We start from the raw sequence: 27,376 nt of genomic DNA on the forward strand, positions 1-27,376 counted from the left end.
AATTGAGCATATTCTGCTTTAAACATCGCTTTCTATTCTCAGCTTGCTAAGAACTTTTATGATGAATTCATGGGGAACTCTTTCAAGGCACTGTTCTCAAACTGTCCGGCCTCGCCCTCCTGCATCCAACCCCGGGAGAGAATCAAGGGCCTGGGGCCGCCCCGGGGGCTTCTCTAACCCCCGCCCACCCCCAGGTTGCTGTTTCCCTAAAAAGATCACAGAGGGAGCCAGAACTTTCCATTTTTGAGAAACCCTTCAAATTTGTTGTTGAAGGTCGGCGCTCTTTCTTGTTTACCTGCTTGATTTATTCGGCATCTTATGGTTTTAGTCTTTGAGATCTAGTTCTTAATTCTGACCATTTGCTAGATTTTGGGGTGAAGATGAACAATTTCCACTATTTCGGTCAGAAGTCGGTGGGTACTAGGACTACCCCCGGGACAAAGATGAGGAAATGAGCAGCGAGAGGGCTCCTGTGGCCCGTTACTGTCACCCAGTGAGAGGCGGAGCCAAGATTCGAACCTAGATCTTTCTGGAGCTGAAGTGTGGCTGTAGAATGGGGTACAAGTGGGAAACTCTTAAGTGTCTTTAGTGTCTCCTGAAACCATCATTTGCCGAATACCGAAGGCTGAGCTCAAAGATCCATAGAGGGGCGGGGCGGGCAGGCGCCTGCGCCCGGGGTTCCCGCTGTCTGAGGTACAGGCGTCAGGAGACCGTGTCACCAACGGTCTCGGGTCAGGAACCGGGAAGGTTGGTGGCCTCACCCGGGACGCAGGGAAGCCGAGACGTCTCGGAGCCGGCCGGCCTGCCCGACGCCCGCACGCGGCCCAGCAGCCGAGTCTGGTGTTAGGAGGTGAGGGCGGGCGAGGGCTCCCGGGGCGCCGAGGCCACAGCCCGGACAGTTGGCCCCGCGCGAACAGGGCTGGGGCGCGGGTTTGGTTCACGCAGCCCCCGACCAGCCTGCTCCCTGTCGCTGGTGCAGTTCTGTGTGCAGATGACAGCTGCGGAGGGAGTCTGCACGTCAGGAGGCTCGTCCGGTGACCGCCGGGGCCCAGACCCCTCCAGATGCCAGTCCCGGCGGCTAGAGGGCTCCTCCAGCCACCCGGTGACCTTCAGCGTGCTGCCCCTGGAAATCGGCCTCCACGGCATCAACTTCTCCCTGGAGACGTCACTGGGAAGAGAAACCTTAGTCAAGACATTACGAGTGGTGGTAAGAGACACGCTCTCCCCGGCTCTCTTAGGGACGCCTCTCGGGGTGAAGGGGTTGGGAGCCCCCCTGCCGAGCACTGAGCAGGAGGCTTGAGCGCGGGCCCCGACACCGACTTGCGCCGTAGGCTCATCACAGTGGAATTAAGATTTAAGGAACAAAGAAAGAAAAAGAACAATAACAACAAAAAAAAAACCACCACTTTTCCATTCTGAAAAAAAAGGTTGTTGGCAACTTACCATTTACTGGATCAGAAAACACAGAGAAAAAGTAAATATAACAAAATGCTAGATTTAGGGGAAACTGGGTGGGGGTTGTCTCACCTTGTTATCCTGGCGACTTTTCTTGAAGTCCGACACTATGATTTAAAATTTTAAGTGAGACAATGATAACTTGCTTATTGTGGAACATACGGAGTAACGGAGAACCACAGGGAAGAACGTGGAAACCCCAGGTCAGCCCCACAGCCGGCGACACCCAGCTGCGACAGCTGGCGAACCGCCTCCACGTTTGTCGCCCAACGCGGCCGAAGGCGTTTCCTCAAACGAAGGTGCCAGGCGGCGCGGCGGGTGCTGGGGATCGACCGTAGTAAGACACGGCCCGGGCGTCCACAGCTTAGACCTTAATGTTCCATTTGCAGACGAGCAAACGGGCCAAACAGGGAAGAAACTATCGTTGCCAAGTAACACTGACGCACGTGCTCTGTCGGGTGTCCTCACGTTATCTCGGCAGGACCCCCCACGTGGCCGGGCGATGCCGGGCCGGGCCGGGCCTGCGGGCGTCTTCAGGCTCCGGCTTCTGTTTTCAGCCGTGAAGCCACTTCAGGAAACACGTACCGGCTTATGCTGCGCGAGGCGTGTTCTGATGCACCTCGCCTGGTGCTGCCCTGCAGACTCTGGGGCGGGCCTGGGTTCGAATCCTGTCCCCACCACTTCCTAGGGGTGTGACACTGCGTACGCTTCCTGATCCCTCTACGGTCGTTTTCCTCTTCTATCAAATGGGAGTAATAATAGCTTCCCCTCCATAGAGCACTTTTTGAGGTTAAATGAGCTAAAACGTACAAAGCATTTAGATCAGTTATCTGGCCTGTAATACTATTTAAGTATTTGCTCTGGTTATTTTATAAATAGCCAGAAAATCTTGTTCTTGCGTGTATCAATATAAATATTTAAACATATGTTGCCTTCTAAAAAAAAAAAAAAAGAATTAGCTGGAAAGTAGTCGAGTTGACCCAAGAATTCAGGTCATATAAGTTGAATTATTTTCTTTCATGGTTTGAAGGGGGCATCTAAAATCCAGTGAACAAAAAATAAAAAATAAATAAAATAAAATCCAGTGAATAAATTAAGGCTCTACTGAGGGAATTAAACTTAATCATATTCTTGACTGAATGTTTTCTGCCTTTTTAGCCGGAAGGTATCAAAAAGGAAAGTTACGCTGGTGTTACTCTGGACCCAAGGGGTATTTACGGTAGGCAAAGTGATTTTGTATTTTACGTATCGTCTTTCGCGCCGGAAATTAAAGTGTAGAGCCAACCCGAAACGCTGTTTCTCAAAATGTTATTTGTCTGAAATAAGAAATATCCACTTCCTAGTTCATTGACATTCTTGATAACATATGTTCTATCCCAATCTGGATGGGTTTAGAACAAAGAAAAAGAATTCCATTAATTTAAAGTGCAAAGCATTGAAATGATAATGATCGGATCACTTCTCTTCGCTGTTGGTCATTTTGTATTTATCACAATAATAATTTACAATATTTTCTTATAGAATCATCAATCCAAAGAACACCTAAGAAAAACCCATTTCTGTCCTTTTAAAAAAATTTTATTTATTTATTTATTTATTTATTTATTTATTTATTTATTTATGATAGACATAGACAGAGAGAGAGAGGCAGAGACACAGGAGGAGGGAGAAGCAGGCTCCATGCAGGGAGCCTGACGCGGGACTCGATCCCAGGACTCCAGGATCACGCCCTGGGCTGAAGGCAGGTGCTAAACCGCTGAGCCACCCAGGAATCCCCCATTTCTGTCTTTCTTAACACACATTATTTGAAAACACAATAATGCTGATTAATCACTTAACTAACCCATTCCCCATTGTTCCTGCTTCCCTGTTTTTACCCTTCTATAAAGATATTCTGAATCTTCTCACAGTTAGAATTTTGCAAATATCCAAGCATTTAATCAAGGCCCATATATATATATATATATACACACACACACACATTTATGCGTATATATTTATAAAACTTAGAATATGTTCAATTAACAATTCTTTTCAACCACAAAAAAAGACAGCCCACCATAGTTCTTATTAAATGGTTAAAATCTGCTTCATGTGTCTTTTCTTTCAGTGATATAGCAAAGAAAATAAGTTTACTTACAGATCAAGACCATTATACTCAGAGAGCCCTTCTTCTGGGGGTGCAAAGACTTCGGGCCTGTACCTCTCAGTCAGCCGAGTCTCATAAGCCGACTAAGGATGCGCAGCAGAAGGCAAAGCCCCTCCTAGACGCACGCATCCTTAGGCTGTTTTCTTTGATTTTATCTTCACACAGACCCTCTTCCAGCCCATGGGCAGAGATAGTGGAAGCACCGAGGTCTGGGGCCTCCCGCAGTTACGCCCGGCCTCCGAGCCACAGTCGGCTCCTCTTCCTGTGTAGCCCTACGCCCCCCGTACTGACATACTCCTGCAAGCCGCTTTCCAAAACGGCCCTGTCGTGTAGTCCCAGCTGTGGACAGCAGGCCCGCGAGATGGGAATGGTCTTTTATCTGGGAATAGATCTCTTGAGCAAAAATCTTGGTTAAAAAATAAAGTAACAGGGCAGCCCAGGTGGCTCAGCGGTTTAGTGCCGCCTTCAGCCCAGGGCCTGATCCTGTGGTCCCGGGATCGAGTCCAGCATCAGGCTCCCTGCAGGGAGCCTGCTTCTCCCTCTGCCTGTGTGTCTGCCTCTCTCTCTCTCTCTTTATCTCTCTCTCTCTCTGTCTTTCATGATTAAATAAATAAAATCTTTAAAAAAAAAGAGAGAGATTACATAAGCTTAGGGTCTGATAAAAATCCTTGATTATTTTTAACTTCCTTTTTAAATTTTAATGTTATAATTATAAAAAAGGTTTTTATTTTTAAAAAATTCCTTGGAAGCTAGTATATTATAAATAGCCTGCAACTGGTGTTCCCTCAAAAATGCTGCGTAAATCTATGAAACACCACCGCATACTGGTCAGAATGGCTAAAATAAACAAGTCAGGAAATAACAGATGTTGACGAGGACGTGGAGAAAGGGGAGCCCTCCTGCACTGTTGGTGGGACGCAAACTGGTGCAGTCGCTCTGGAAAACAGTGTGGAGGTTCCTCAAAGAGTTAAAAATAGAGCTGCCCCAGGACCCAGCAATTGCACTGCTGGGGGTTTACCCCAAAGATACAGATGCAGTGAAATGAAGGGGCACCTGCACCCTGATGTTCACAGCAGCAACATGCCCAAGAGCCACACGTGGGAGGAGCCTCGGTGTCCATGGACAGATGATGGGTGAAGAAGATGTGGTCTATGTACCAATGGGATGGTACTCAGCCATCAGAAAAATGAAATCTCGCCATTTACAACGATGGGGATGGAACTAGAGGGTATTGTGCTAAGTGAAATAAGTCAGTCTGAGAAAGACAATTGTCATTTGATCTCACTCATGTGGAATTTAAGAAACAAAACAGAGGATCATAGGGGAAGGGGGGGAAGAGTATAACCAGATGAAATCAGAGAGGGAGACAAACCTATTAACCATAGGAAACAGCCTGAGGGGTGCTGGAGGGGACGGGGTGGGAGGGACGGGGTAACTGGGGGACGGGCATGGAGGAGGGCACCTGAAGGGACGAGCACTGGGTGTTCAGAAGCCTGATGAATCACGGCCTCCACCTCTGAAACTAATAATACATGATATGGTAATTAACTGAATTCAAATTAAAAAAGAATTCTGTGTAAATCTAATAATTTTCTTAAATTCCAGGTGTCATTAGTAGACGGAAAGAGTTCCCATACAGGATACCATTAGACTTGGTCCCCAAAACAGAAGTCAAAAGGATTGTGAGTGTAAAAGGTAAATTGACAAGTGTTGTTTTATTTCTCCTTTCCATTTATGCCTCAAAACAACAATCAAATATCCTGATTATTGTTTCTCCTCTCGTCTGCTCCGCCGCATATGCACATCCACCGTTAGGGGAACCTTGCTCCTTCCTCACCTTCAAACCCGCAACCACTTTTCTGACTATTTTCTTCCATTGGCCTGATGTAGGGGGACTTTGTTCTCCCAGCTTGGGGGGCTGTCGTTGCCCTCAAGGCTTCTCTCGGGGTCTCCACAACCTCAGGGAGCACCGTTGGGCGCCCCCGGGGATGCAGCGCTCTGCTGGACGGCCGGGCCGCGGGGCTCCCCCCACGCTGGGCTCCCCTCCCCGGCCTCCCCCTGGGGTACCCCCATGCCAGACTCCCCCCCTGCCCCAGCCTCCCCCCTGGCCCTCCCCCGCCCAGCCCCCAGCTGCTCCCCTCAACACCCGGAAGGTTTGCAGGGGCGGTGGCGTCCCTGGCTTCCCCCGGGTCCCCGGCCACTGTGATCCCATCTGTGTGACCAGGATCCTGGGGCGGGCCCGGCACCACCGCCAGGCTGTCCGCTCTGCTTGCTGTGAGCAATTGACTGAGGCGGCTTCCCGCGTCCAGAGCTGGCAGGCTGAAGGGCAATGAACTGGCCGCATGGGCTCCGCAGTCCGCGGCCTGCTGAGCGTGCCCTCTCGCCAGCATATTCCAGTGGCATTTCCAAAAAGATTTTCATTCATTTATTCACTGATTTATTTATTTGAGAGAGAGCGAGCGAGCGAGCACAGGGAGAGGGAGAGGGGGAAGCCGACCCCCCCCCCCGCACCGGTGGCATTGTTAAGCCTGTTTCTTTTATTCATTTATTTTTAAAGATTTTATTCATTTATTTGACAGAGAGAGAGCGAGAGCATAAGCAGGCAGAGTGGGGGGAGGGGAGGGAAGCAGGCTCCCCGGTGAGCAGGGAGCCGCCGTGGGACTCAACCCCAGGACCCCGGGGTCATGACCTGAGCCCAAGGCAGACGCTTCACTGACTGAGCCACCCAGGTCCCCTTGGTGTTTCTTTTACATTCATATTCCTAACCAGAGCTTTTTGTGTCTCCCCAGCTAAGGAGTAATTCAACTGCCTGGATAAACGGGAAAGAACAAGGGGGGCACCTGGGTCGCTCGGTCACTTAAGTGTCTGACTCTTGATTTCAGCCCAGGCTGTGATCTCGGGGTCGTGAGATCAATCCCTGCATCAGGCTCTGCACTGGGTGTGGAACCTGCTTAAGACTCTCTCTCTTGCTCTCCCTCTGCCCCTTCACCCCTTGTCCCCTTGCCGTCACGAGCTCCCTCACACGTGCTCTCTCTCTCTCAAGAAAAGAAAGAAGAGGGTTAGTTACTCTTCTATTTAAAATACACCATTCCTCAGAGTTGATAGAAATTGATTGCGTCTACCTTGACTTGTTTGTTTGTTTGTTTACTACAGGAATGCTCATGGGTGAGGTCATGTCTGCCGTTCTGAGTCAGGAAGGCATTGACATCCTCACCCACCTCCCCAAGGGGAACGCGGAAGCAGAACTGATGACCGTTGTCCCGGTGTTCTACGTTTTTCACTACCTGGAGGCAGGAAGTAATTGGAATATTTTTTCTCCTAATTCATTAATGAAAAAGCAGAGCCTGAAGAATCAGCTGAAACAAGGTAAAAAAAAATTCTATTTTACATGTTGTGCATAAAAATCTTGTGATTTTTAAACTAAGGGAGCAATCAACTAATATGTGAGTTTTTATGAATCATACAAAAGGGCAATTGTAAAGCTTCTCTGCAAAAAAGAAAAATCACGAGATAGACACAACGATATAAATAAATACTATTTTCTGTAGCATTTTGGCCTCCCTTACCAAAATGCCTGCACGAGAGACAAGACCCCTGCATTCCAACCTCCGCAGAGCGCTTCCTTCCCTCTTGAGTGAGCTCAGAATGTTCCACTTGATAATTCCCAATTCAAGCGATTCATGAGTCCCACACTTCGGGCAAGTTGAGGGTTGGCCCCAGAGCACGCGCTCGCCGCCCGCACCCAAGGGAAGGCCCCTTGCCGGGAGCCCGTCAGGCACTGGCCGTGTGGACGGCGGGCAGGGCAGGGCAGCACGTGTCTTTCTCCGGTGCCTCCTAGGGATGGTGAGCATCACGTCCTTCCGGAACGCCGACTACTCCTACAGCATGTGGAAGGGCGGAGACGCTAGCACCTGGTAAGCAGAGGCCTTCGCGCCCATTCTCACCCGACAGGTGCCCACCAGCCGCGGAGGACGATGAAGGCTGTGCCTCCGCATGCGCTCCGAGCCCGACTAGTCCTGACCCCGCGCGGCTCACCATCCTGGCCCAGGCCTCTCCCGTTTCCTACCTGGGTCACTGCCCTTCCAGCCTCAGCCCTCCCCCCTTCGTCTACACTGAGCCCAGCAGCTGGCGTCGCCCCGCTCACAGCATAAGTCAGGGCCCGCCGCTCAGAGCCCTCTGGGAGCTCCCCATCTTACCCAGAGTAAAAGTCAAACTCCCTGCCGTGAACCACGAGGCCCTGTGGGGTCTGCTCCTTCTCACTTCCCAGCCGCACCCCGACTGCTCCCTTTCATTCCCCTCAAGCTCTCTGGCCCTTCAGGTTCCTTGAACATCCCGGCGCTTCCGTCTCAGGGCCTTTGCACCGACTGTTCCTCTGTCCAAAATGCTCCTCGGGTATCAGGGGCTGGTTCCCTTCGTCCCTCGGGTCTTTACAAAAAGTCAGTGCGGCCTCTACAGATCATTCTGTCTAAAATTGCATCCCTAAGAAAAATAATAAATAAATAAAATAAAATATAAAAATAAAATAAAATAAAATAAAATTGTATCCCATTCCCAACCCCACATTTCATATCCTGCTCCCCAGCTTTCCGTTTCTTCTTAAAATTTGATCGTTAACATTCTTACTTACCTCAGTAGGATGTAAGCCCCCCGGGGGCGGCTGCACATGTGCCCAGTGCCGGGCGCATACCTGGCACACGGCAGGTGGGGAGGGTGCACGTGGCAGCGTGTCTTCTGCAGACTCTGTAGCTCAGCCCTGTAACTCGTGAGAGGCCCCAGGATTCCACCCTTGACCGCCTTCCCCCTGCAGTCCCACCTTCGCCCCCGATCCATAATTCCTGGCTCCCTGTGGATGTCCCTGGGCCTAACTTCTTTCCTAAGCTCCAGAGCCACATTTCTAGGGACCTGGGCGCCAAAGGCCCTTCAGCCGTGACCCGTGCCAGCCCAGTCTTCTGTCTGGGTTTCCTTGATCCGTGGGCAGCAAATACTCTACACATTCGGACCTTCCCTTTGCCTGTGGCTCTGCATCCGGTCGGTCACCACGTCCACGGGCTCTACCTGAAAGCGGGTCTAACCCTGTGTGGGCGGCACACGTGAAGACGTGCAGGCTGGAGCGGGACACGGGGGGCAGGGCTTGGGGACCAGCCGAGGACCAAACGCCCCCTTGCACCAAGGACACACAATAGCTTCTCAGTTAGTAACCGGGGCCTCTGGGAGTTCTGGGCCAGACTGAGCGGATGTTCAGCCAGAAGCACAGAAATATTCGGGTATCGTCCCACTCAGTCCCCGAGTTCCCTGGGAGAAGCTTGCACAGAGGAAAATGGCCAGTACCCGAATACTTTCAAAGTATTTTTTTTTTTTGAGAACTACAAGGAAGGTAACAACAAAAAAAAGGGGGCACAAAAAATCATTTTAATGGTTTGGGTTTTTTTAAGATTTTATTTATTTATTTATGAGAGGCCCAGAGAGAGGGGCCGAGACCCAGGCAGAGGGAGAAGCAGGCTCCCTGCGGGGAACCCGACGTGGGACTCGATCCCGGGACCCCAGGGTCATGGCCTGGGCCAAAGGCAGCGCGCAAGCACTGAGCCACCGGGTGCCCCAATATCATGCATTTTAGAAAGAAAAATGAAAATGAAAATGAAAATTTTTAAGCGAGAGGGAGCGTCAAGGGCTGACTCAGAGCGTCCGAGGAGCAGGCGGCTGTGGGCGGCTCAGGCTGAAGGGCCGCGGGGCCGCGGCAGGAGAAGGGGCGTCGTGGGGCCGTGAGCCAGATGCTCGGGGAGCTCGTGACAGATGTTCGTGGAGGCCGAAATTGCTGTGAAAAGCAGAAGAACGAAAACAAGAAACCTCGGCGCCCGGGACGGCGGCGGCCCCTTGCGAGGGCGGGTGGGTGGCGGCGCGAGGGGCGAGCTGGGCGCTCCCGTGGGCGCGCGGGCGGACTCGCAGGCCTCAGGCGAGGCTCAGGGCTCCCAGCCTGTCCACGCCGCACCATCCGGCAGCTTCGGGTTTTTCTCTCCCGTGGCTGTGCCGTCCGTCAGGGCCCCGACTCCAGACTCTGCCCCACCGCTATTGTCTTCGACGTCAGAGTAATTTTGTTTTGATCCTCAGGCACCGGGTTCGCGCGCTGGTCACGGCGGGGCCGCGGCCGCAGAGGACGCGTCGTTCACAGTCGCCGAAGGAGGGTTTTTGCGGCTCTTCCTAGAGCCTTCTCTTCCTTGTGAAGTGCTACAACCTACTTTAGAATTGTTTGATTTAAAATACTATTTTTCTTTTAAAGAATAAATGTTGTATTAAGTAAAGACACACTATGGGGGCGCCCGGGGGCTCCGTGGTCGAGCGTCTGCCTTCGGCTCAGGGCATGACCCCCGGGGTCCCGGGATCGAGGCCCGCACGGAGCCTGCCTCGCCCTCTGTGTCTCATGAATAAATAAATACAATCTTAAAACACACACAGACACATAAAAAACACCATAAATTGAAAGCCAAAGGGGTCAACCACCTAAAAATTATTTGATTTTGCCTTAAAGGTTAACAGCGTTTGCTCTGAGAGTGCTCGGACAGGTGCAGAAGTACATAGGCCAGAACCAGAACTCAATCTGCAATACTCTGCTGTGGCTGACGGAGAACTGCCAACTGGAGAACGGATCTTTCAAAGAAAACTCCCAGTACCAACCAGTAAAGTTACAGGTAAGGAAACCAAACGCACAGCTGAGCCTCAGGTTTACTGACAAGTCGGAGTCCGTTCCTATTCCGGCAGTTTGAGGGGGAGAGAAGGTCGCGCCCCTGTTGGGAGCACCCTGCGGGCCGCTCAGCTCGACAGGGCGGAGGTGGGACGGCTGTGGCCGCGCCGGGGTGCGTGGGGGCAGGTGCTGGAGGACCCAGAGCAGGGCCGTGGCCCCTCCGTCCACGCGCCCCCGGTGTAGACTCCCAACTGCAAGTCCTGAGCCTGAAAGGTGGGGCCCGTTCACGTCCTGTTAGTGGGAGAGGCCGGGGTCGGGCCCCAAGCTGCGGGGCCAAGTGCTGTGCGCGGTGAGGCCCACGGTCCCTCCCCACGACTCCGCTCCGGTGCCCCCTCCCCCTCTCCTCCCACCGTGATCCTTCAAAAGCCAACAGTGTTCCGGGGTGCTTTGCTTTGGGTTGTTTTTCTAAGATCTTACGATTCATTCCTGAGACACGGAGGGTGAGCGTGGGACATACAGCTGGGGGGGTGGGGACCTGCAGGCAGGGCGTCGGGGTGCCCAGGGAGCACTGGGGTGCCAGGGGGGCATTAGGACACCCAGAGGGGAGTCAGGGTGCCCAGGGGGCTGTCGGGGTGCCCGGGGGGAATCAGGGTGCTCAGGAGGTGTCGGGATGCCCAGGGGGGAGTCAGGGTGCCCAAGGGGCATCAGGGCATCCTGGGGAGGAGTCGGGGTGCCCAGGGGGGTGTCATGGCACCCAGGAGGGAGTTGGGGTGCCCAAGGGGCGTTGGGGTGTCCAGGGGGGCACTGGGGCACCCAGGGGGGAGTGGCGCGAAGGGCAGGGACCCAGAGTGCAGAGATGGCATCAGAACCAGGGCCCAACAGGACCGCAGGGTGGGGGTTGGGGGCCAGGATGCCCAGGTCCAGCTGAGGCCTGGGGCCGCCCGGGGAGGCCGGGGGCGGACGGTCGCCTCACTTGCGGGACAGCGGCTCAGCCTCCGTGGGAATCATTCCTTATTTCCAGGGGACCTTGCCTACTGAAGCCCACGAGCACTCCTTGTACCTCACGGCCTTCGCGGTCATCGGAATTAGAAAGGCCTTTGACCTGTGCCCGCTGCAGGTAAGGCCTGGCCTCCACCTGCAGCCTGGGTGCCCGCGGCCTGGGTGCCTGTGGCCTGGGTGCCTGTGGACTGGGTGCCCGCGCCCTGGGGGCCCGTGGCCTGGGTGCCCGTGGCCTGGGTGCCTGTGGCCTGGGTGCCTGTTGCCTGGGTGCCCGTGGCCTGGGTGCCTGTGGCCTGGGTGCCCGTGGACTGGGTGCCTGTGGCCTGGGTGCCCGTGGCCTGGGTGCCTGTGGCCTGGGTGCCTGTGGCCTGGGTGCCTGCGGCCTGGGTGCCCGCGGCCTGGGTGCCTGTGGCCTGGTTGCCCGTGGCCTGGGTGCTTGTGGCCTGGGTGCCCGTGGCCTGGGTGCCGGTGGACTGGGTGCCCGTGGACTGGGTGCCCTGTAGCCTGGGTGCCCGTGGCCTGGGTGCCTGTGGCCTGGGTGCCCTGCGGCCTGGGTGGGGGCCGCCTTCACTGGCCTCCGCTCCGAAACCCCGGGGCCGCACGGTGGCGGCATGTGCTGCAGCCCCTCCAGCCCCTGCTTGCGGGCTGCCGAGGACACGGAGGTACCGGCGGGGTCGCTGCCGTCGTCTGGGCTACGGAGCCGCACGGCCGGCGCGGGGCCGGTCACCTGTGGCCGGGGTCCAGGACGCGGTGCCCCTGCTGCCTGCCCACGTGTCTCGTGAGGCCACCCGGTGCGCGTGGCGCTGGCCTGCAGCCGAGGCGCCTCGTGGCGGGGACTAGCCGGGAGCCGCGCCAGCTCGTCGGCGTCCTGGGGCCCGGTTGGACGCGGAGGTCGGGCGCCGAGGGCTCGCCTGACAGAGTCGGCGTGGGCCTCCCGGGACGGGACAAGCGCCCGGCCTCGCGCCCCTGCCTGTAGATCAGCAATGACGTGGACTCGGCCCCTGAACCCGCGTGGATGCGGAAACACCCGGGGGTTGGTGGGGCTGCGGCCGCAAAACCAAATACCCCGTTGGCTGTGTCCCAAGGCTGTGGCCCCTGTGCCCTGGGGCCTGCAGGAGACGGAGCCTGAGGGTCCCCCCAGTGCCTCCCCGCGGGCCCCTCCGCCCCCTGGGCCCTCCCGGCCGGGCCGCCTCGAGGGCGGGTGGCGGGCCCCGGAGCCCAGGCGTCCTCTGCTGTCACTTCCAGAAAATCAGCGAGGCCCTCACCAGGGCGGACGCCTTCCTGCTCGACCGCGCGCCCTCGGCCCGCAGCACCTTCACGCTGGCCATCGCCGCCTACGCGCTTTCCCTGGGGGACAGGACGCACCCGCAGTTCTACTCCATCGTCTCGGGGCTGAAGAGGAAAGCTTTGGTTAAAGGTACGGCTCGGTCCTGCCCGGGCGCCGAGTAGTGACAGGCGGCGGCACGCTCCGTCGGGGCACGCTCAGTCGGGGCACGCTCCGTCGGGGCACGCTCAGTCGGGGCACGCTCAGTCGGGGCACGCTCCGTCGGGGCACGCTCAGTCGGGGCACGCTCACTCAGGGCACGCTCAGTCGGGGCACGCTCACTCGGGGCACGCTCAGTCAGGGCTCGAGCAGGACGCGCTCCCTGGGCAAGTGTGCAGGACCCTGGGCACCACGCCCGGCTCTGGGCTCCAGAGCTTAAGGCCACAGACCAGAAGGAAAACGGGCCAGGTCCTCTGACACACGGTCGTTACGGGGATGGACACGCGTGGGGAACAGGTTGGCAGGAACCGGTACGAAGGACGTGGGAGCATGGAGGGGACCCGGGACTGGGTGCGGCCTGTAACCCACAGCTCCCTGGAGGAGCCCTGGGGACGCAGGGGCAAGGATGTTCCGGAGGAGGAGCCGCAGGTGCACACGCCCGACACCTGCCGCCCACCTGCACACACCCGTGCGCGTGCACAGCTCCCAGCCGCCCGAGAACCCGGCCGAGGTCGGGCCTGCACACTCCCCTGGCGGCTCTGGTTAGGGCCCTGCACGGCCTGCCTGCGTCCGTCGCCCATCACCCGGCGCCCGGGGCCCCGGGAAGCCCAAGCCTTCAACTTCCACTTTGAGTAGAGAGGGAAGGCGTTGGAGGGTTTTCAGCGGCGAGGCGAGCCCACCGCCAGGTGCCTGCACTCTCCACCCTGGCTTGTTCTGCACCCGCCTCGCTCTGTACGTATTTCATCCTGGAAAATAAAAATTCCACTTCCTCTGGGTCAAGAGTATAGAAATAGAAAGAGGGTGGCAGTGACCCCCGGCCCTCTGCTGGCTGAGGTTCTCTAACAGCTTCATAAATGCAACGTGAGGTGAACCAGTATCTACGAGGTTCGATCTCTCTTTTTTTTTAAGATTTTATTTTATTTATTCGTGAGAGACACAGAGAGAGGCAGAGACCTAGGCAGAGGGAGAAGCAGGCTCCATGCGGGGAGCCCAACGCGGGACTCGATCCCAGGACCCTGGGGTCATGCCCTGGGCTGAAGGCAGGCACTAAACCACTGAGCCCCCAGGCCGCCCCGAGATTTGATTTCTGTCATCATTTTAAAATGACTGAATCTTAAAAAAATAATAATAAAAATAAAAATGAATCCTAATACATACCTCCCACCACTCGTATAGGACTTTAAAAACAACACAAACAATTGTCTTGGGTCTTGGAAGACAGGGATCATAACATCAGAGCGGTTACGGACAGATCTTAACAATTCAAATAACGTCGAGCTGCAGGTATCCTTAAAAAGCAAATTTTCAACCTAAATACAGCAGCTGCTCTGAGTCTCTGAGAGGGGAGGGAAACATTGCCCAAACTCACGTAAATAACAAAATCATGAATCGCAGACAGTTATGTCAAAACCTCGACTAATCTTCAAAAACGATTTCCAAATATGCCTTACTTACCGGTTTTTTTTTTAAGATAATCTGTTCGAAAAACGACGTAGAGTGACAAAGTTCAATTACTAGAGCCGCCACGAGTGTGATTTAGACCCCGACTTAGGGGAAGCATCGCACGCGCGGGATTCTTCACATTGGAAAGCGATTATGAGACTGAACCAAGGTGTCGGGCACGAGCTCCTAATTGCCGGGACGTGGATTTTTTTTTTCTTTTTCTGTCGGGGAGAAAACTTGTCCAGTTCATCCCAGTGTCCGTGGTAACAGCAAGGCTTCCTGCGCGGGCAGTGCTTCCTGGTGGATTAAACGTCCCATTTGGGGTCTCAGCTGAGTTTCGCTGCCAGGGAACATACCCCGGGACCCGAAAGTCAGTCCCTCGGGGCTGAGGGAAGGGTCCCGATGGGCGCGGTCAGTCCCTCGGGGAGCAGGGAGTGGAGCTGGGTGCTCTGGGTGCTCGAGGGACCAGTTCACAGAACTTCCCGCTCCCGAGTGCACGTGGACTTCGCCCCACGACCTCGCCCAGTGAAGACAAGCAGCACAGTCTGAGGCCCCACCCTGTACTGGTCACCTCAGCGAGCTGCTCCTCGCAAGCGAGTAAGAAACGTCCAGAACCCCAGCGGCCACCACCAGAAGAAACTTCCGGAAGCCCGCTGCACTCACGTCCCCTCCACGCGTTCTCGACATTAATCAATGCATCTGTTGACGTTCAGGTGACCCCATCGTCTACCGTTTTTGGAAGGACGACCATCAAGAGCAAGAGAGGTCCACGGCGACCGCGGGCACAGCTCGCACGGTGGAAACCACCGCCTACGCCTTGCTCGCCTGTCTGAGCCTCAGAGACGTCGCCTACGTTAACCCGGTGGTCAGGTGGCTGTCGGAGGAGCAGAGGTACGGAGGCGGCTTCTACTCAACCCAGGTAACGCGCCCCGTCCTGCCGTCTTGACGGCGTGTGTCCTGTCTCCCCCACTGCACCTGTCGCAGCGGCGCGACCTCCGCACGCGCACACACGGCAGATACGCCCCGGGTCCCTTCACAGGGTTAGTGGCACGGCCAGCGTCGGGGCTCCCGTGTCCGGACTCTAACCCTAGTGCGTCCCTTAGGGATCCTGTTTTTTTTTTTAAGATTTTATGTATTTATCCATGAGACCCCCAAGAGAGGCAGGGACCCGGGCCGGGGGCGAGGCAGGCTCCCCGCGGGGACCCCGAGGCGGGACTCGATCCGGGACCCGGGGTCACGGCCTGGGCTGCAGGCAGACGCTGTGCCCCGAGCCCCCGGCACCCTCCGTCCTGACCCCACTGACCACGAGGGCCCACGAGTCCATCACGTCCTCTGCAAGGGCCCTGTGGACAACGCCCCACGCTCTCCCCCCACAGTGAGTGACACGCACGCGGGCTCTTACAGCTGAGGAGCTCCCGGCGAAGGCTGTGGCGGGTGTGCACCCGGGGTCCCTGCGCAGGTGTCCGGGGTGACACGGCGTGTCTGTGTGTCTAGGGAACCGAGAGCGAGGGCGTCCTGCACAACGACTGCAGTGCCGCTCGAGTTTGGGGGACTTTGGGGACGGGCGTGGGCCGTGCAGGGAAGGCCGTCCCGGGGTTTGCATGCCATGGCCCGTGACGGGGCGGGGGGACATAAGGGACAGCCCTGAGCTGCTCATGTTCCCCGGCTGCATAGACGAGGACAAGGAGGCCGACAAGAACCACATTCATCCATCTGTTCCTCCATCAACTACTTGTCCCACAGCGCACGTGGGTACCTGCCACAGGCCACGGGCGCCCGGAAACACTGGGCGGGGAGGGGACACAGATGGCTTTGGGGGGGACGGGGGCGGAGGACCTCCGGGGGGCACCTGCAGAGACAAAGGACCCAGTCGGGCACGGACTCGGCGGCAATGTGCACAGTGACTCATCTGGGGGCAGGCACTCGGGGTGCTCCAGGCCCCTGCCCCGGGCCGCTTCCTGCCACTCCCTCCTCCTCCCTCCTCCTCCAACCCCTGCTGCACCCCCCACTCCTCCCCAGCCCCCACCCCTCGCCCTTCTCTCCACCTTCTCCTCCCCCTCCCCCTCCCCCTCATCTTCCCATCCCTCTCCTCCTCCCTCTCCCCCACCTCCCCTCCCTCTCCACCTCCCCCTCCTCCTCCCCCTCCTCCTCCCCCTCTACCTTCTCTTTCCCCTCCCCCCCTTCTCCTCCTCCTCCTCCCCTCTACCTTCTCCTCCCGTTGGTTCCCTCTCCCTCTCCACCTTCTCCTCCTCCTCCCCTCCTCTTCCCTCTCCCTCTCCCCCACCCCCTCCTGTCTACCTTCCCCACCCCCTCCCCCTCCTCTCTACCTTCCCCTCCCTCTCCTCCTCCCCCTTGTCTTCCCCTCCCTCTCCTCCTCCCCCTACCCTCCCCACCTCCCCTCTCCCCCTCCTCCCCTCCCCCTCCTCCACCTGGGGGCTCTTCACCAATGTCACTCAGGCAGCGGGAGTTGCAGCACGGGTTAGCGCATCCCGCATCCCCACCCCTCGGAAGGAAGAGTACTGGTGCCTAGAGATTACATGAATGAGCTAAACCTGTTTCTGTGCCCTGCCGATTGCTGATAGGATACAATTAATGCCATCGAGGGCCTCACAGAATATTCACTCCTGATTAAACAACTGCACTTGAACATGGATGTCAAGATTTCTTATAAGCATAAAGGCGACCTCTACCATTATAAGATGACAGAGAAGAATTTCCTGGGGAGGCCAATAGAGGTAAATGAAGGGCTTTTCACAGTATTTTATAATTGGGTGCGACCTTTGAAATCATGTGTTCCACTCTTATTTCACAAATGTATCACTTTCCTACCTAAAAGCGAACTGCGCACCTGCTGCACCCTGGGCACTGGGGGGTCCAAAGCAAAGTATTTGAAGAAACTGTGTGCTCGGGAGGCAGTTGTTTTAACAGACAGTGAAGACGAGGGCCTTGACAGGGATGTGGAAGGACGTGGAAGGACAGAGCAGGGCCTCCTGGCCCAAGGGGAGAGGTAGGAACCTGTCCAACACGTCCAGATGTGCAAGTTAACTCGGGAGGAATCAGACTGACATAGGCAGGTGAGGAAAAGGGAAGAACATTCCAGACGCACCAGTACACACAAGGGGGCAGAGGTAGAGGAAGAGAGAAAACGCACTTGGGGGGACGCCGGACCGCTGAGCCGCAGAGAGAGGCAGAGACCCGCAGGGGGAGCCCGAGGCGGGACTCGATCCCGGGACCCGGGGTCAGCCCCTGGGCCGTAGGCAGCTGCTCAGCCGCTGAGCCCCCCGGGCGTCCCTGGATTTTTTTTTTTAAATGAAAACCTTGATGGCCTGCAAAATTTCCCAAAGACAAGAACATGTTGGAAAAACTAGTTTGTGTATCAGTAAGAGGAGCTGCCAGTAAACGGTTGCTAAGATACATTTTTCTAACTGCCACATTTTAGATGCTTTTAAATCATATTTAAATATACAAATAACTGGAAGAGTTTTTAACTGCCTATATCCTCCACGCGTCCATGTTTAGGAAAAGTAAATACGCATGAGAGATAAAATTTAATGCAAAAAAAACCCCTATTGGCTCATAGAAAAAAAAAAAGACAGGTATGACATATGGGTAGGAGCTATGGACATCTTCCAACACTTAAAAATCCAGAGACTTCAAATAAAAATCTGCTTCCAGATGCTCTTGAAAAACCGAATGATCTGGCCACATGGTGCTGGCAGCGGTGGGCCCTCTTCCGTGTGCCCGGGGCCTGCCGGCCACATGGCCTGTGTGTGCACTTGGTCGTGCTTTGCACCCGGGCCTTGGCAGGTGCACGTGCTTGTGGCACCCGGTTGGCACCACATCCCCTTTGTCGGGAGGTTCAGAGGGAGGGAGCGGGGCCTGCGGGGCCTCAGGCGGCTGGGGCGCACTGGCCTCAGCTCTCTGCAGGATAATGCCGCCGGGGCGCCCTCGCCGTTTTTTTTTTAATCGTCACCTTTTTTTTTTTATTTATTTATTTAAATTCAATTTGCCACCATATAGCTAACACCCAGTGCTCCTCTCATCGTGTGGCCTCCCAGTGCCGTCACCCACCTACCCGCCCCTTGCTATGCTTAAGTAATTGAAACCTCAGCCCATGGTACCATGGGTGTATGAGACCCCGGCGACGCGTACCTGGCTCTGAATTCTCCACGCCAGCGGGTCCTAAAATACGATACACAAGAAAGGTTTGGGGACAAGCAAGTGTGGGAACCTGCCGCTGACGTGAGGCCAGGCAGCTGTTCCGCGGGGGACAGCCCATGCTCGACAGGCACGTGAGCCAGCGTGGGGACTGGGGAGGAGAGCAGAGGGCCGGCCCGGGCCGGGTGCCGCGTGCACTTCCCCGCCTCGCTCGCCGCCCACGTCCACGGGACCCACTCCTCAAGCAGCCTCCTGGTGCGCTGCCTTTGCAGTGGGCGCTGCTGTGCTCCAGCAGGGACACTAGGGAAGTTGGCCTTTTTACGTACATTCACTAAAATTGAGAGGAAGGGCTGATGGCACATAGTCCATATGTGGGGCACATAAATCCCGTCGGCGCTGGTGTGCTACGCGGGGGAGGACGGGCCGCGCACTTGGCGAGAGCCGGGAGCCAGCCCTTGGGCCGCTTGCTCCGTGGTCCGTCCCTTGCTGTCCACAAACCAGGAGGCCCTCGGACGACGGGGCGCCCCGGAGAGGAGTTTGTGCCTTCGCGCCCCTCCTAGAGGATGAGAGAAGAGCATCAGCTCCCAAGGGCTCGGCAGGCCTGGGTGGGGTGCTGGGGTGTGGGGTGCGGGTGGGGTGCCAAGGGTTTTGGTAAACAGGCCAGCGCGAAGGGCAGGAGACACGGCACCGAGAGGCCGTGAGAGGAGTCTACTCTGTTGGCAAAAGGGGACGAAGGTCCAGCTCTGTCGTAGCCGTGCTTCCGGGGGAGGCGACCAGAGGCAGCTCCCGAGACGCTGGCTTTGCTGGCCTCCCGGGAGAGCCCAGACGCCGTCCTCGCGTGCAGAGGGGGAGGCGGAGTCCCCGGCGCTTGGGCGTCTGTGCGCTCAGGCTTCCTGCTCCGACCCGACCCGTTGGATCCGAGGGAGGAAGCGGGCCTGGCGTTGTTCCGGCTCCTTCCCAGCGAACAAGCCCAGAAAGCACGACTTCTCGTCCCCTGCCCAGGTGCCTCTCAATGATGACCTCGTGGTCAGTACTGGGTTCAGCAACGGCCTGGCCACGGTGCACGTAAGTATTTCACAGGGAGCCGACCTCAGGGAAGCCCCTTGCACGCAGCGACGGAAAGGCAGGGACCGGGCCACAGAGTCGGGGAAAGCGGGCTTGGGTGACCTCGCAGCGTAGGGTTCGTTCTTCTAAGTCTCCTTCGCTCTCGGGAGCCGTCCTCACAACCGCCTTTTGCAGAGCCACCCCCTGGCTCCCGACGTGCAGGCGCGCATGGGGCGAGCGTGCGCACACAACACACGTACCCTGTTTTCTGTGGTTGGCAACAGAGGCGCGCCCCGTTAACCCCGATCATTGCGGATGGACGTGTGTACGCAAGGGCTCAGGCTGCCTCACTGTAGCCGTACACTGCACGCGCGTCCGTAGACAGCTTAGAAAAGCTCGTGACTGCCAAATGGCTAAAGGAAGACAAATTCCGCATTCTGAGCATAAATTAGCATTCTAGCGATGATTCCAATGATGCTCGTATCTTGAGCACATTTATCCCTTCAAAGACTGTGAGATGGCAGGTTGGGTTGGTGGGGACATGGACTGTCCACCTCTCTGTCGCTTCTAGGTACTCTCGACACACGCCCTCCCGCAGCACCCTTGCCCTTCCATGCGCACCTGTGACGTGCTGTTTACCGCGGTGGCGCGGGGCCCGGGTGCAAACCATACATCCTAGCCTTGTAACATTATGCGTAAAATCAGAGCGCTCGGGTTCAAGGGTCAGAGGCCTAGGAGCTTTCCTGAACAGTCGGGTGCTCGGATTTGATTGCGTGGGATTTGGGAAGATTCTGGCTGGAGAGATGTTGCTTCTTTCCCCTCCTGGGGCTTCTCAGCTCTGCTACAAACTGTGGGGTCTGCTGACAGTCCCAGCTACCGTGAGATGAGTCTTTACTGCACCCCATTTGCACTGGATTGTAGACACGATGCCTCAGGCACACCATCTGCAGCAAAAGTGCTGCCAGGGTGCCTACCCCACTGTCCTACTCTAAATAAAATGCTCTTGTTCACTCGTCCCCACGTAGGTGACAACCGTGGTTCAAAAAACCAGTACCTCTGAGGAAGTTTGCAGCTTTGATTTGAAAATTGACACCCAAGACATAGAAGGTAAAACGGCGTGGTTTGCACTGTCATCTTGTGCCCCGTTCTCCCCCTGCCCGAGGCCCTCACATCCCTCTTCCTGTGGGTGGCTTCTCCCCTCCCGCTGCCCCCTGCACACCGCAGTCCTCCCCTAGCCGTGGCCCCGGGTCGGGGGTGTGCTCGCTCCCGCCGCAAGAGCTCGAAGGCACGAGGACCTACTCCTACAGGCCAGTGAATCAGGCATCAGCTCCTTCTCCCCCGACCTTCCCCAGACATGTGACCTTACGTAGCTCTTCCTTCAGGTAGACGTTCTTAGAGAGCAGAGAACTGTTATAACCGTTGGTGTCACCCGTAGCCATGAATTTCCACTAAGATCACTGGACGTGGGGATCCCTGGGCAGCTCAGCGGTTTGGCACCTGCCTTGGGCCCAGGGCGTGATCCTGGGATCCCGGGATCGAGTCCCACATTGGGCTCCCTGCATGGAGCCTGCTTCTCCCTCTGCCTGGGTCTCTGCCTCACTCTCTCTCAGGAATAAATAAATAAATAAATAAATAAATAAATAAATAAATAAATAAAGTTGGAAGTGCCAACTTCCAAATCATAGATCATTTTTAAGTGTGTTCAGAGACCATTTCATCAATTACTCTCTTCCGACAGGTCCCAAACAGCTCAGAGTGGCTTACTGTCCTTTTTGTTTGCTTGTCTGTCCTTGTGTGTGCTAGCATCCAGCTTCCGAGGCTACAGCGACTCGGATTACAGGCGCATCATAGCATGTGCCAGGTGAGCCTGTTTCCACCAAGGGGAGCGCGGACTTCGAGGTCTGACTTGTGCCGTTGTATTCTCTCTTTGTATCTTTTTGAATCTTAGGAAGCCTGTAAGATGCAAAATCGTGCGCTTTTTAACATGCAGGACATAACGGATATTCTGAGCTACTTCCTGTACAGAACAGCTATGTTTTTGCTCATGGTTTTCCCTTCCACTTTCGGCCTTCTTCTAATTCAAACACTGTAATATTATTATTTTTTTCTATCTCCCAGAAAGGTAGAGAGGAGATAGAAGTATTAGGAAAAGAAAAAGCAAAAGATTTTCTTATAAGCTGCTCCTAGTCTCCTACTTAGAAGAATCACACTCCACCAGAAAAATCCCCGGCCGTTATCAGCCAGTGGTTCCCAACTCGGGCTGCACGTGGAGGTCAGCGGGAGAGCGCTCAGAACTATCCAGAGCTCTGGCCTCGCCCCTGGAGGTTACCCTGGCAGGAGCCAGCGGGGAGAACCACCGATGCTGACCCCCTGCCGACGAACCCAGACGCCTACATTGGTCTAACAGGTTCCTCTTGCTGCCAGCTAACAATTTGCCAGACACTTAATGGTGAAAAAACCCAAATTTATTCTCTTCTAATTCTGGAGGCCAGAAGTCCTAAAATCAATGGGCTGCATTCCTCCTAGAGGCTGTAGGGGAGGAGAGTCCACTTCCTGGCCTTTTCCAGACGGAAAATAACTGATCCCCCAGTTCAAGCGGAGCTTTTTCCTTCTGTTATCATTAAAAACCAAAAACCCACCAGCTCTCCCATTTTTACCCCCCTCTGCCTTTTTCCTTAGCTCCCTCCTAGACAGACGATAGTCCTTAAAACAGTGTTTGAAAAATAAAGCATCCATTGTGGCAAACTTAGAAAAATATAGAAAAGCATGGAAAGGAAAAGAGATCGTCACTTATATTCTCGCCATCCGGAGAAAGTAGCCGTGAACATTTTCGGGTATTTCCTTCCAGCCTTTTCCTGAACATGCTTATTGAGTCTCTTTCCAACATAGAACAAATTTTCTCTTTCGAATAGGCTCCACTAGAAAGGGAACAGGAATGAGAATCAATAGATTTACGCAGCTCTGGAGAGTGAACTAGTGGTGTGAGCTTGAACCGGTACCTAACCATCGTCCTCAGTTTCCTCAACTAGTTCATTAAAAGGACTGAATGACTCCTACGGTCTTTTCCAGCTCCGTTATTTAAAGTATCAGTCAGGGGGCCCCTGGGTGGCTCAGTCAGTTAAGCATCCGACTCTTGGTTTCAGCTCAGGTCCTGTTCCCAGGGTCATGAGATCAAGCCCCACATCAAGCTCTGTACTCGGTGTGGAGTCGGCTTGGGGTTCTCGCTCTCCTCCTCCCTCTGCTCCCCCCACTCATGCTCTCTCTCTCTCTCTCTCAAATAAATAAATCTTAAGGGACGCCTGGGTGGCTCAGAGGTTAAGCGCGTCTGCCTTCAGCTCAGAGCGTGATCCTGGGGTCCCGGGATTGAGTCCTGCATCAGGCTCCCTGAGTGGAGCCTGCTTCTCCCTCTGCCTGGGTCTCTGCCTCTCTCTCTCTCTCTCTCTCTCTGTCTCTCTCTCTCTCATGAATAAGTAAATAAAATATTTTAAAAAATAAAAAAATAAATCTTAAAAAAAAATAAAGTATTGGTCAAGTGAGCCAAGAGTTGGAATAGATGACCCAAAGATCTCTTGCAACTCTAAAATGTAGGGATTGCAATGCATGGGTTATAGAGAAGCAGGTAAGTGGAGGCCCGAATAAAAATTAAAGCCTGCTAAGAAATAAGGCCTTGTCTTAAACAATCTTGTCCACTTATTTTCCTTTTCATTATCTTATTTTATGAAGTGCTTTGGATTTTTCTGTACGTAAATTTCTTGTTCATTTTTTTCACTCATTTCTGATCTGGGATTTCCTTGTCCACTTATTTACTCCATTTCCTAATCTCTGATTTATTCCAGCTACAAGCCCAGCAAAGAAGAATCCTCATCTGGGTCCTCCCACGCCGTGATGGATATCTCCCTGCCTACCGGAGTCAACGCAAACGTAGAAGACCTACGAGCTGTAAGTGTTCTCTTACATATTGTTCTGGATGCTGGGTTTTCTTTACTGCATTCTTGTGCAGATAAAGCTATTTCCTTTTCATTTTAACATATCACTTTCATAGAATCACCTAGAATATTCTTTCCAAACCAACAATCGACCTTGGTTTTGATTTTTCAAAGTAAAGTGGGGGCTCATCCTGGCCCAGTCTGAACAAAACCTGAGTGCGTATGACTATATGTCCAGACTTTTTCAAGGGGGGGAACTGCTCTTCGACTTTTTGAATAATGTATTACACCCCATGTCTAACACCCCCGATATCAGGTGAACGCATTTAAACAAAAAAGATCAACTTTAAAAAAAAATAATGAAATTAAATGCATGCTTTCCTGTCCTCGCTCAGCTTGTGGAAGGAGTGGATCAGCTGCTCACTGACTACCAGATCAAAGACGGGCATGTTATCCTGCAGCTGGATTCCGTAAGTGCCACCTCCTACCCGCGCCCGTTTCCCATCACTACCCGGAACTCACGGGCTTAAGGCGCTGAGTCTCTTCTCTCCCATAATTTCCTCAAACCCTGAATCTACTCAACAGATTCCTTCGGATGAGTTCCTTTGTGTTCGATTCCGGATATTTGAGCTTTTTCAAGTTGGGTTTCTGAGTCCTGCCACGTTCACAGTGTACGAATACCACAGGCCAGGTAATCCCTCCGACTCTCTTCAGGGGCCTTCCTCACAGTAGTCATTGCATCGCTCCTTTCGGGAGAAGCTCACCTACCCCCCCCATGTCTTCAGCCCCCCAGAATCGATCACTCCACCTTTGGTCTCATCACATTTTGCAGAGAGCTCCATTATAGCCATTGTCATGTTGCGTTGTGGCTATTTGTTGTCATGTTGTTCTCACCAAACCCAGACACAACGTTTTCATCCTTGTGCCCCTTCAGATCCAGCACAGTGTTCGGTGCATAACGTGCATCGATAACTGTTGAATGAATGAATGACCCCCACATTGGATCACTCGGTCTTTTCTGAGAACACTACATGATCAGAAAGCTCTTTGGTCTGCAAGACAGACAGCTCCACTTTAGACAGTTCTACTTGTTAAAAAAAGATTCTCGAAACGAACCAAACTCTCACACCCATTCATTCTAGTTTTATCTTCTGAAATCACACGGAACACACCTGGCCCCTCCTGCGCTGTTCTCTCCAGCCTGAACGATTACAGGCCTCTCTGTAGACGCTCATGTAACACAACCTGTCTCCTCTCATTCGCCAAAGCATCAAATATCTTGATTCTAAGAAATAAATATCGAACAGTAACATTTCAAGCACAGAAGGGGAAATCACTTTGAGGGAGGGTCGAGGGGCCCACACCAGAAGAGACGAGTCACGATTTAACCTCCCTGCACCTAAGTCACAAAAAGAAGGGTTTGGAATAACTGACCTCCGAGGCCCCCTGGGAGAGACCCACTGAGCCATAAATGTGCTGTGTGCTAATCACGGCCCCGCTCCTAACGACGCTGTCATTGCCGCAGATAAACAGTGCACCGTGTTCTATAGCCCATCCGGTTCCAAGCTGCAGAAAGTCTGTGAAGGAGTAACGTGCAAATGCGTAGAAGGTAAAGTGCACGTAACACGTTCAGGCCGCCTGCTTGTGCAAAGACGCCGCTCGTCATCCGGGGCTAATGGGCCCACCGTCACGGCCCGGGAGCAGAGGCCTCCGCTGATTCCTTGGATGCTGTAGAGCTGCTCCTCAGCAGCGTCTGAACACCCCGCTAGTCCCTACTGCCCACAGGCAGAGAAGCGCCAGCTAGACGAGTGTTGGACGGCCGAGGGCTGGCAGCGTGTGGAGCTGTCACGTTTCCCCGGGTCTGTTTAATGTGACAGGCCCAGGCCCCCGGTCTGAGAGAACAGACGCTCAGGACGGAGCCACTAGCTCCTTTCTTTGTCCTTTTCTCTTTATTGTTCAATTCCCTTCAGTTGTCTATAAATCCAAGGCCGTCTCCTTGGTCAAGGAAGAGACCCAGAACTCAACAATGATCAACAACTGACTCCCTAAGGGTCTGGGTTGGTTCGGGGTTTACTTTGTTTTTCAAACATCATCACATTTTCATGTTTCTCAGGTACTGATTGTACCAAGTTATAGCCAAGAATCAGTCCAGTTATCATTGTGGTTCCTTTAAGGGACTTTTAGTCATACTCAAAAATGGGAACTTTTCCTCCTTTCTTAATGGAAGCACGTGAATATGGGGTGACTACCCATTCTAAGCCTCTTGTTTTTGTTTGTTTTGTTGCTTTACATAACGATTCACCTCATGGAAGAGGGAAAAATGGACAGGTCTTGGCACCTGGTATGTGTTAGGTCCTACTGGGTCGTCAGGGTTTATGCACACTGTGTTTGCTGCCAAAGGGAGTGTCTGCCTCTTTATGTTAATCTAACGTTTACCATTTTTCACAAAATCCAGCTGACTGCGGACAAATGCAGGCAGAATTGGATCTGACGATCTCTGCGGATGCGAGGAAAGAAACCGCCTGTAAACCAGATATTGCCTACGGTGAGTTCAAAATTTCTATGTAGAGTTTTATTGAACATGAAATTTTATGAATGCGGGATCAGAGAGATCAGCAATTTTCCACAGTGAATTTGGATCCTACGTTCCATGTGTTCCCTTGAAAGAAAACACCATGGATTCTCAGTATTAACCTGCAAGATTACCTGTCCTGCAGCAAAGAAATGTGACTTTCATTTGAAATGACAGGAGTGATGCACGCATGTAGCCAAGACACTTTACTCCAATAGATCCCATCAAATTAAACATGTCGAATTAAAATATATCCAAAGAGAACTTCTGAATCACTTCTTGGCCTTCTGGCTAAGATCGGGGTAGTATCTGTTCTTGTCAGTTTAACATCTGATACATCCTCTGTCCGAGGACAATATATTAAGTGGATTTTGGGGATTAGGAGATAGAGTAGGAGCGTGGGCCGTCCACTCCACGCATTGACCTGGTACTGCGGGACTTCCAGGAACGGTGCCCCCCTCCCCGGGGGGAAATAAAGGTCGTGTAAGAGTAAAAAAAAAAAAATGAGAGAGAGAGAGAACTTTTGAGAGGCCACAAAGGTGTAAGATTTCATTCAAGCAGAGGCAGAGACAAAGGTGGTTTAGGGGCTTAGAATTTTTTTTGAAAAAAAAAAATTTTTTTTTTCAAACTCCTTTCAAAGACAAGGTAAAAATATCAACAGTAAATCATTTTAGGGGGATCCCTGGGTGGCTCAGCGGTTTGGCACCTGCCTTTGGCCCAGGGCGCGATCCTGGAGTCCCGGGATCGAGTCCCACGTCAGGCTCCCGGAATGGAGCCTGCTTCTTCCTCCTCCTGTGTCTCTGCCTCTCTCTCTCTGTATCTATCTCAAATAAATACATAAATAAATCTTTAAAAAAATAAATAAATCATTTTAAACATATGCAAAATTGCCATCTTCCTCTTCAAAAGGAACATCTTCTGGTTGTTCAGAGCTAAGCCAAACGCCCAAGTGTGGTTGTAGTCCTCTTAAGTTCAGAGGATTCATTCCTTTGTCTTCTGTCCACGGTTTCTAATGTTTATTTCTGGCTTTGTTTTTTTTTTCTTTTTTTCTTTTTCTTTTTTTCTTTCTTTTTTTTTTTTTTTTTTTTTGTAGAGAGGAGGAGAGCGTATTGTACACTATCTCAAACCTTTTAGTGTGTATTGAAAATAGGGTATTATTTATAAAAGAAAGAGAAGTACCGTGAATTCAGCACTGTGTGTCTACTGATTGCTTTCATATATGGTTTCTCACTGGGGTCCCACGAGACCTCTTTGAGGTAACAGAGAATCATCTATAGTTTGTCACGGAAGAAACTGAGGCTCGAGAAGATTAAATAATCTGTTCAAAGTCATGCAGGAAATAAGTAGTAAAACTAAGACTCATCGTGGTCTCCAGCATTACTTCCATTGCATTACACCGAACTCTCTTACTGGAAATACAGCCATCAGAATGAACTTACGGCTTATTGTGTTTCCATAGAATTCATCTTGA

General features: G+C 53.6%; 1 protein-coding gene and 1 non-coding gene across 4 annotated transcripts in view; both read left to right on the forward strand.

The window, feature by feature from the left end:
• C5 (complement C5) overlaps positions 1 to 27,376 on the forward strand; it is a 75,527-nt gene that overhangs the window by 40,867 nt on the left and 7,284 nt on the right. For 2 of the 3 annotated variants that reach the window (XM_026002850.2, XM_072727494.1), the window contains 18 exons: positions 980 to 1,207; positions 2,614 to 2,674; positions 5,210 to 5,299; positions 6,758 to 6,970; positions 7,443 to 7,518; positions 10,128 to 10,287; positions 11,302 to 11,397; positions 12,525 to 12,696; positions 14,919 to 15,124; positions 16,788 to 16,940; positions 19,366 to 19,428; positions 20,433 to 20,514; positions 21,211 to 21,268; positions 23,244 to 23,346; positions 23,729 to 23,803; positions 23,919 to 24,024; positions 24,859 to 24,942; positions 25,789 to 25,878. In XM_026002850.2, the coding sequence (XP_025858635.2) occupies positions 980 to 1,207; positions 2,614 to 2,674; positions 5,210 to 5,299; positions 6,758 to 6,970; positions 7,443 to 7,518; positions 10,128 to 10,287; positions 11,302 to 11,397; positions 12,525 to 12,696; positions 14,919 to 15,124; positions 16,788 to 16,940; positions 19,366 to 19,428; positions 20,433 to 20,514; positions 21,211 to 21,268; positions 23,244 to 23,346; positions 23,729 to 23,803; positions 23,919 to 24,024; positions 24,859 to 24,942; positions 25,789 to 25,878 (2,116 nt within the window). Of the gene's footprint in view, positions 1 to 979; positions 1,208 to 2,613; positions 2,675 to 5,209; positions 5,300 to 6,757; positions 6,971 to 7,442; positions 7,519 to 7,555; positions 8,148 to 10,127; positions 10,288 to 11,301; positions 11,398 to 12,524; positions 12,697 to 14,918; positions 15,125 to 16,787; positions 16,941 to 19,365; positions 19,429 to 20,432; positions 20,515 to 21,210; positions 21,269 to 23,243; positions 23,347 to 23,728; positions 23,804 to 23,918; positions 24,025 to 24,858; positions 24,943 to 25,788; positions 25,879 to 27,376 lie in introns of those variants that run through there. The other variant, XM_026002851.2, reaches the window with a different exon arrangement.
• On the forward strand, positions 26,177 to 26,366 carry LOC112923115 (U2 spliceosomal RNA). The gene has a single exon (XR_003235606.1). It is a non-coding gene; the product is annotated as a U2 spliceosomal RNA (small nuclear RNA).

This window comes from Vulpes vulpes, chromosome 12 (assembly GCF_048418805.1).
Source record: "Vulpes vulpes isolate BD-2025 chromosome 12, VulVul3, whole genome shotgun sequence".
NCBI classification, from domain to species: Eukaryota; Metazoa; Chordata; class Mammalia; order Carnivora; family Canidae; genus Vulpes; species Vulpes vulpes.